At 42.4% G+C, this 9,655-nt stretch overlaps 1 protein-coding gene across 2 annotated transcripts in view; it reads right to left on the reverse strand.

Annotated features, from left to right (window-relative positions):
• The window catches only part of LOC129825445 (brain-enriched guanylate kinase-associated protein-like), a 55,573-nt gene extending 53,689 nt beyond the window's left edge, over nt 1–1,884 (reverse strand). The window contains exon 1 of one of the 2 annotated variants that reach the window (XM_055885555.1): nt 1,568–1,884. In XM_055885555.1, coding sequence (XP_055741530.1) covers nt 1,568–1,596 — 29 coding nt within the window. In that variant the 5' untranslated portion in view covers nt 1,597–1,884. The remainder of the gene's footprint in view (nt 1–1,567) is intronic. The other variant, XM_055885554.1, reaches the window with a different exon arrangement.
• Nucleotides 1,885–9,655: the final 7,771 nt, after the last annotated feature.

A 9,655-nucleotide genomic window follows, 5' to 3' on the forward strand; every position in this document is an offset into this window, starting at 1 on the left:
CATAATAAATACAAATACAAATGAGGACACACATTGAAGAGATTTCAACACATTTCATCATTTTCTTTGGTATACTTGAGAGGACTGGGGTCACTGGGACAGGAGCGCTGAGTGATTCACTCTGGGGGTTGGTGTTAAATCTGTAGGTCCATGTCTCTTTTTCCCTTTACCCTGCTACTCTATCTCTCTGGGGTTGGACAGCCACAGGTGGCTGTCGTCTTTTTAAGGATTGAGAGGAAAGAAATAAGAAGGGATTGAACCACAGTACCTGCTCCTGATGATTAAATGTATCTTTAAGTCAATCAAAGAAGACAAAGAAGAATTTCCAAACTTTATGGACAATATTTTTTAAAATCTAGAATGGAGTATAATTTTCTAGTCCATCGTAATGTAGATTTGGCACTTGTGTTGTTGTACTGTATAATTAAAGAGCCAAACGGTTAGCGGCTAACGTCGGTCACAGAGGTGATAATAATCAATACAGGGTGTGGGTAAAAACAGCCCATCAAATGAATTGACCCTCCCTGGCATTTAAAAAATACATTTAGCCTTACTCATCTGAAAATCATTACACCATATAGCCAAGGTATATAGTACTGTGTGTTCCAGGTTATATCCAGGCTATTTCCAGTTTATCTATAGGCTATTTCCAGGCTATTTTTTAAATTAAGGACTGATTTAAAAAAAAAAATTCTGACAGTAAGATTGTAGCTGATCTGATGGAAAGTTAATAGCAATATGATGGAGGGAAGTAGCAATGCCATTTTAAAAGGTATAAGAGGTGGTTTTATTTCTCCCAGAAAATACAATTGTAATAACATTAAACATGTTGCTAATTTAATAACATGAGAGGGTTATGAGAGGTTATAAGAAATGTTCATAGGATAAAAAGCGTTGGATAGCTAAATATCCATGTCAATCAATCAATCAAATGTATTATATAACATCAGCAGCTGTCACAAAATCCCTTACAGATACCCAATGCAGAGGCAGAATCACAGTGGCTAGAAAAACTCACTAGAAGGCAGGAGCCTAGGAAGAAACCAGGATAAATAGCTATTTTTCTGCCTCTAATTGACCGTACACTGAAAAGGGATGTGTGGCTTCCCTGAAACTACAGGTGACTTCCCAGATTTATATCAGACATATCAGAGTGCTAAAACACTACAGGAACATCCTAGTTCACTCAACAAACCTTTAAACACCTTTTAGCCAAGCCTTCTCTCTCGCTTTCAAAGGAGGAAATGTTTAAATACAATATTCGCCAGTTCTTATTTGACATGTTCCCTGTATTGAACAACAAGCCTGAAAATAATTCAGTGGTATAACTGTTGTACCAATGCAGTGGAACTAAATGTTCTATTCAGGAATTGTACTACTATCCTTGGCAAAGAATGACATGTATGATAATTCCAAATACCATTCAAGCTCTAGGCTACACCGATGGAAAGCAAACGAAAACTGCGCAAACATACAGTACAGATAAATCACACACACAGTGACACACACACACAATGCCAACCCCAGATCCCAATGAAAGACGTTCCCTCTGTTGAAGGAGCAGTACCTTCCCTTGGTGCTCACACAGAGTCTCATTGTGAATCGCTGGTGCTGGTGATGATGACACAGAAATCCTGCCTGCTGCCTCCACTCCTTGCTGTATGTGTGAGGGGAGCGGTGCTGAGTCTGTATGTGTATGTATGTGTGTGTGCTGGGGCTGCTGGTGAAAGCCCTTCCGTGTGATCGAGGGCTGGCTTACCCAGGTTTGATAAGCTTGGAGAAACCCCCAGTAGCAGAGGAGAGGTGGAGAGAGGGAGAAGAGAGAGAGAGATAGAGAAAGAGCGAGAGAGCTAGAGAAAGACAGAGCGAGAGAGAGAGAGAAAGACAGATCGAGAGCGAGAGAGAGAGAGAGAGAGAGAGAGAGAGAGAGAGAGAGAAAGACAGAGCGAGAGAGAGAGAGAGAGAGAGAGAGATGGAGGACTGGGCAGGCAGGGAAAGAGGCACAACAAGCTCTCACAGTCTCACTTCAGAATCTATGTTTCTCAAACGTCAAATTTTTACATTTTTAAGGTTACATTTAGACATTAACTGAGAAGTTTTAAGATTAGGGTTAAGTTTAGGCATTAACTCTGCATTTTTAAGGTTAGGCATTAACTTTGAATGGTTATGGTAAGGGTTAAGGTTTGGGATAACCTTCATTTAAAAACAATCAAAAACAACTTTCTATCGCTAGATTCAAACATGCGGTAGATCCTTACGCCCATCCGCCATCCCCGTCCACAACACCCTAGCAAAACCGAAACCTACTTGAAGGTAACAGAGCTCACTGTTGTCCATAGTGGCCAGTTTCCACGTCATCTCCCGACGTCCTCAGACATGGCTGGACATCTAATACTGACTTGTATCACGGGTGACCTGGCTGAGGAGGCAGGTAGGGAATAATGGAGAGAGAATGTCATCTTACCTTATGGTATTCTTCTCCTCATCAGGAACCTAAAAGAAAATCACAGGAGATTAGAGGAACAGACGAGACACAAACACTCACTCACACATTTCACTTAACACTTGCACTCTGTTTCCATCTCTGCCCTCTCTCTCACTCTCTCTTTTCTTTTTCAAAAATCTCCCTCCATTTCTCTCTCTCCCCTTTTTGCTATCTCTCATGCAGATAGCCCGTCAGGCTACAGAGTCTGTGTACATCTGTAAAGAGAACAATCCTGTCATATTAAGAGAGGGAGAGAGAAAGAGAGAGAGGGAGAGCAGAAACCTCCATTGCAGCCAGACTGCAGATACATAGCAACTGCACCCCCCCCCCCCCCCCCCCAAGAGAGATGCTGGCAGTGACTCTGTATATGTATTGAGCTGAAGAGAAAAAAGACTGAGAACAAAGAGAGAGGGGGGAGAGGGGAACAGGTGGCACCATCTGTTGAGTTTCATATTATGTCACTAGGTGGTGGGGAGGAATGAGATTCTCACCAGGCGGTGGGGAGGAATGAGACTCTCACCAGGAAGTGGGGAGGAATGACACTCTCACCAGGCGGTGGGGAGGAATGAGACTCTCACCAGGCGGTGGGGAGGAATGAGACTCTCACCAGGCGGTGGGGAGGATTGAGACTCTCACCAGGCGGTGGGGAGGAATGAGACTCTCACCAGACGGTGGGGAGGAATGAGACTCTCACCAGGCGGTAGGGAGGAATGAGACTCTCACCAGGCGGTAGGGAGGAATGAGACTCTCACCAGATGGTGGGGAGGAATGAGACTCTCACCAGGCGGTGGGGAGGAATGAGACTCTCACCAGATGGTGGGGAGGAATGACAGTCTCACCAGGCGGTGGGGAGGAATGAGACTCTCACCAGGCGGTGGGGAGGAATGAGACTCTCACCAGGCGGTGGGGAGGAATGAGACTCTCACCAGGCGGTGGGGGAGGAATGAGACTCTTCACCAGATGGTGGGGAGAGGATGAGACTCTCACCAGGCGGTGGGGAGGAATGAGACTCTCACCAGATGGTGGGGAGGAATGACAGTCTCACCAGGGCGGTGGGGAGGAATGAGACTCTCACCAGGGCGGTGGGGGAGGAATGAGACTCTCACCAGGCGGGTGGGGGAGGAATGAGACTCTCATCAGGCGGGTGGTGGGGAGGAATGAGACTCTCACCAGATGGTGGGGGGAGGAATGAGACTCTCACCAGGCGGGGTGGGGGAGGAAATGAGACTCTCACCAGATGGTGGGGAGGAATGAGACTCTCATCAGGCGGTGGGGAGGAATGAGACTCTCACCAGATGGTGGGGAGGAATGACAGTCTCACCAGGCGGTGTAATAAATATAATGAATAATAATAAAATAAAATAGTGATAATAAAAACAGCATTTATAAAAATAGATAAGTAATAGAAATAACAATAAGATAATGGTAACTGTGAATAGTAATAGGAACATATAATAAATAATAGGGACAACAAAAGGCTAAACATGGAAATTGAACATGCTACTTTTATTAACACTAATACTACAACCATCCCTACTACTACCATTAACAAAAGTAGAATTTCTACCTCTAATATCGCTACCTACCACTTATTAAAACTATAACTAACTTATCACTAAGTGTCATCATCACCATTACATCAGTACTACATCTACCATCATCATTACTACTACTAATACCACCACCACCACCACCACCATAGTTGTCCTGTTGGAAGGTGAACCTTTGCCCCAGTCTGCGGTCCTGAGCGCTCTGGAGCAGGTTTTCATCAAGGATCTCTCTGTACTTTGCTCCATTCATCTTTCCCTCGATCCTGACAAGTCTCCCAGTCCCTGCCGCTGAAAAACATCCACACAGCATGATGCTGCCACCACCATGCTTCACCGTAGGGATGGTGCCAGGTTTCCTCCAGACATGATGCTTGGCATCAATGTTGGTTTCATCAGACGAGAGAATCTTGTTTCTCATGTTCTGATAGTCCTTTTGGGGCCTTTTGGCAAACTCCAAGCGGGCTGTCATGTGCCTTTTACTGAGGAGTGGCTTCCGTTTGGCCACTCTACCATAAAGGCTTGATTGGAGGAGTGCTGAAGAGATGGTTGTCCTTCTGGAAGGTTCTCCCATCTCCACTGAGGAACTCGGGAGATCTTTCTGAGTAACCATCGTGTTCTTGGTCACCTTCCTGACCAAGTCCCTTCCCGATTTCTCAGTTTGACCTGGTGGGGAAAAGGGACTTGGTTTGGCCTCTTGGTGGTTCCAAACTTCTTCCATTTAAGAATGATGAAGGCCACTGTGTTCTTGGGTACCTTCCATTCTGCAGTAACGTTTTGGTACCCTTCCCTAGATTTGTGCCTCAACATATTTTTTAATAAATTAGCAAACATTTCGAAAAACCTGTTTTGAATTGTCGTTATGGGGTAATGTGTGTAGGTTGAAACCTGTTTTGCATTGTCGTTATGGGGTAATGTGTGTAGGTTGATGAGGATTTTTTTTCTTTATCCATTTTAGAATAATGCTTTCCGAATAAACTGTTTATATTTGGCTGCAAGAGGAGCCATTGCTCCTTCGCCCATGAGTATTTTTGGTTTTTCCTCTGAGTTTAATAATATAACATTTTGAATACATTTGGTAATTTCTGCTAATAATGAATCTCTTGGTGAGGAATATTTATCACAGTAAAGGAGAAAGTGTATCTCTGTTTCTACCTCCCGTGTCATGCAGTGACCACATATACACTCCTCTTTATGTAGCCATGTCTTTTTATGTCTGCCGGTTTCTATTGCCAATTGGTGGTCACTCATCCTGAACTTGGTAAGGATCTGTCTCTGTTTCATATCTCTAACAGAGTAGAGATAATTGGCCAGTTCATATTCTCTGTTTAGGGTCAGATAGCAATTTAGTCGGCTTTGAGATTTTGTTTTGCTTTTCCAGTATAGTAAACATGTTTATGTTTTGTTTATTTTGATTAATTATTTTAAAGCAGTGCTGGTGTCAGCTTGGTTGGATAGGTCCAACACCAGCTGACTGAGAGGGCTTGTTTCTTGGCTCAGCTGTTAGATTTGAAGTGCTATAAATTGGAGACTTGAATTTGAACTCTCTCTCTCCCATCTCTCTCTCTCTCTTTCTCTCTCTCTCATACTTGATGTATCAGGTCAGATTAGGCCTAGGAATCATGGAATTCTCATCTCCATTCAGATTTAGAGTGCTGTGCTAACTAAGTGGCAGGAACACTTTAGGTTTGAGTTATCTCATGAATATTAGTAGAACCTCATTGTCTATTGTTTTCAATGGGGGAAAACACTGTTTAATTAATATACCATGTAAGAAAAACCATGATGCATTAATTGAAAGATATTGTATCGTTTCTCTGTGTGTGTGTGTGTGTGTGTGTGTGTGTGTGTGTGTGTGTGTGTGTGTGTGTGTGTGTGTGTGTGTGTGTGTGTGTGTGTGTGTGTGTGTGTGTGTGTGTGTGTGTGTGTGTGTGTGTGTGTGTGTGTGTGTGTGTGTGTGTGTGTGTGTGTGTGTGTGTGTGTGTGTGTGTGTGTGTGTGTGTGAGAGACCTTTACTATAAACAGAGAGCAGCAGTAAAACATGTGCTCCTCAGTCATTCCATTGGGTACTGAAGAGGCGACTCCGGGATGCAGGCCTTCTAGCCTGAGTTGCAAAGAACAAGCTGTATCTCAGACTGACCAATAAAAAGAAAAGATTAAGATGGGCAAAAGAACACAGACACAGTGTGTGTGTGTGTGTGTGTGTGTGTGTGTGTGTGTGTGTGTGTGTGTGTGTGTGTGTGTGTGTGTGTGTGTGTGTGTGTGTGTGTGTGTGTGTGTGTGTGTGTGTGTGTGTGTGTGTGTGTGTGTGTGTGTGTGTGTGTGTGCACTTCTGTAATTAAATATATGTTTTAATATACAGTACCATTCAAAAGTTTGGACACACCTAGATTTTATTTATTTATTTTTCCTATTTTTCCTATTTTCTACATTGTAGAATAATAGTGAAGACATCAACACTATGAAATAACACATATGGAATCATGTAGTATCCAAGAAAGTGTTAAACAATTCAAAATATACTTTATATTCTTCAAATTAGCAACCCTTTGTCTTGATGACAGCTTTGCACACTCTTGACATTCTCTCAACCAGCTTCATGTGGAAGGCTTTTCCAACAGTCTTGAAGGAGTTCCCACATGCACTGCTTTTGCTTCACTCTGCGGTCCAATTCATCCAAAACCATCTCAATTGGGTTGAGGATGGGTGATTGAGGAGGCCAGGTCATCTGATGCAGCATTCCATCACTCTCCTTCTTGATCAAATAGTCCTTACACAGCCTGGAGGTGTGTTTTGGGTCATTGTCCTGATGATAGTCCCACTAAGCGCAAACCAAATGGGATGGCGTATCGCTGCAGAATGCTGTGGTAGCCATGCTGGTTAAGTGTGCCTTGAATTCTAAATAAAACAAATACAGTGTCATCAGCAAAGCACTCCCACACCATCACACCTCCTCCTCCATGCTTCATGGGGAGATCCACACATGCGGAGATCATCCATTCACCTAGTCTCCGTTCATCTAGACATGGTGGTTGGAACCAAAAATACAGCATTTGGACTCATCAGACCAAATGACAGATTTCCACCTGTCTAAAAGACCATTGCTTGTGTTTCTTGGCCCAAGCATGTCTCTTCTTTTTATTGGTTTCCTTTAGTAGTGGTTTCTTGGCAGCAATTTGACCATGAAGACCTGATTCACGCATTCTCCTCTGAACAGTTGATGTTGAGATGAACTCTGTGAAGCATTTATTTGGGCTGCAATCTGAGCTAAAGATAACTCTAATGAACGTATCCTCTGCAGCAGAGGTAACTCTGGGTCTTCCTTTCATGTGGCGGTCCTCATGAGAGCAAGTTTCATCATAGCATTTGATGATTCTTGTGACTGCACTTGAAGAAAGTTCTTGAAATTCTCCGGATTGACTGACCTTCATGTCTTAAAGTAATGATGGACTGTTGTTCCACTTTGCTTATTTGAGCTGTTCTTGCCATAATATTTGGTATGTTACCAAATATGGCTATCTTCTGTATACCCCCCTACCTTGTCACAACACAACTGATTGGCTCAAACACATTAAGAAGGAAAGAAATTCCACAAAGTAACTTGAAATTAATTAAAATGCATTCCAGGTGACTACTTCATGAAGCTGGTTGAGAAAATGCCAAGAGTGTGAAAAGCTGTAATCATGGTGGGGGTTGCTACTTTGAAGAATCTCAAATATAAAATATAGTTGGATTTGGTTACTTCATGAATCCGTATGTGTTATTTCATAGTTTTTATTTCTTTACTATTATTCTAAAATGTAGAAAAAAATAAAAAATAAAGAAAAACCCTGGAATAAGTAGGTGTGTCCAAACTTTGACTGGTACTGTAAAAAAGATTTATTTTGCTGCGCAGTCAAACAAACAAATAATGCCGTAAAAGAAACATAGTTAATGAGTTCAATTGTTATTTGACAGGAAGTGGTATGAGAGCAGAAGGCCATGTGCCTGTCATGATGGCACTGCTCTCAGCTAGCACCATGCTGTAGATGGAATCCTGTGAAATACTACTGAGAGAGAAATCAACTTTACAGATACACACACACACGCGCGCGCACGCTTGTGTAACTACGTGTATGTACGAACACACATGAACGTGCGCACACATCCATACACATACCCACACACTCACACGTGCACATTCACACATACACACAAACACACTCAAACACTCAAACACACACACTCAAACACACACACACACACACACACACACACACACACACACACACACACACACACACACACACACACACACACACACACACACACACACACACACACTGACACAAACACACAAACAAGCTCACATACACGCTTGTCTCTCAGCCCCCTCACCGCCCACCTTTTTTAAGCAGTTGCTAAGGTGACGGCAAAGACTGAATTTTAATCAGACAATAAATTAAGGCAATGTTATTTTCTCTTTCATTACTGAATGTCTGTGATACCTATGGTGAGATGATGTCTCAGCCTTAAAGGGGCAACCTGCAGTTGCTACATCCATGTTTGGACTTATTAAATTAACGATCTGGAACCATTTATTCTTGAAGAAAATAACTTCTGAATGCCTCATTATCTGTGTTCAACTGTCATACCCCATCAGAACCTTGTTTCAGAACCCAGAATAGAAGCTTGTTTTAGTCCAATGTCTGTAAACAAAGTAAATGTATACAAGCACTATATAGCCTCAAAACATGGTTGAAACTATCATTTTTATGTAATGGATGGTCAGTCCCTGCACACATAGCTCTGTCTATGAATTTTAGAGTGGTTACATTTCTCCAGCCCATGTTTTTTACCGAAACAACCTACTGAAACACGCTTTGTTATTGTTTCAACAGCTGATTGCCGCTTTAAAGGCAAATGTCATATGATCCTTACTGCATAAATGCAGAATAAGATATTTCATATTTCCCTTGTTGCCAATTAAACCCATGATAACACTGACATTCTGAATTATAAAGCACCTAGCACCAGCAGCAAAATCTGTTGTACTCTCTCATGGACAGATGCCTGTAACATAAATAGTAGTAGTAGCATAATAGTAGTATGATGACTTTTCGTCACTGATCAATCATTCAGACAAAGCACCATTTTTCAGGTGTTCTGTAAAGGGCAAACCCCACGTACTACACTTGAGACCTTCCAATTTTGGAAGGGCAAGGGTCGTTTGGCCCAGGGACTGGCCCGAAACTGGCTGAGACTTTATGTTTACGGAGTGGAGACTTCGCTAATCTTGTTAGTATATTTTCTAACATGTCTCCCCCAGAACCTAATCAAGCATCCGACGCAATTACTTCAAGATTCTAGTTCTGGGTGTTCGAGATTATACCTGTTGGATAACAGATATGCACATTCTTATGTCTAATGTTATAATACTGTCTTATTATGAATGTGTAACAATTGAGAGTGTCATAAACAGGACACAGACTTAACAATGGGCTACTCTGAGTGGCTACACAACTCATAGCCAAAAGGCTAACAATCACAAGAGAGAAAATGCATTATCGTTAATTTGCTAATATTGATAACTCTCCGGAAAGGGGTTAGCTGCAAATGCATGACATTCCATGTTGTTTTAGTG

The sequence above is a fragment of the Salvelinus fontinalis genome, chromosome 27, assembly GCF_029448725.1.
Source record: "Salvelinus fontinalis isolate EN_2023a chromosome 27, ASM2944872v1, whole genome shotgun sequence".
NCBI lineage: Eukaryota > Metazoa > Chordata > Actinopteri > Salmoniformes > Salmonidae > Salvelinus > Salvelinus fontinalis.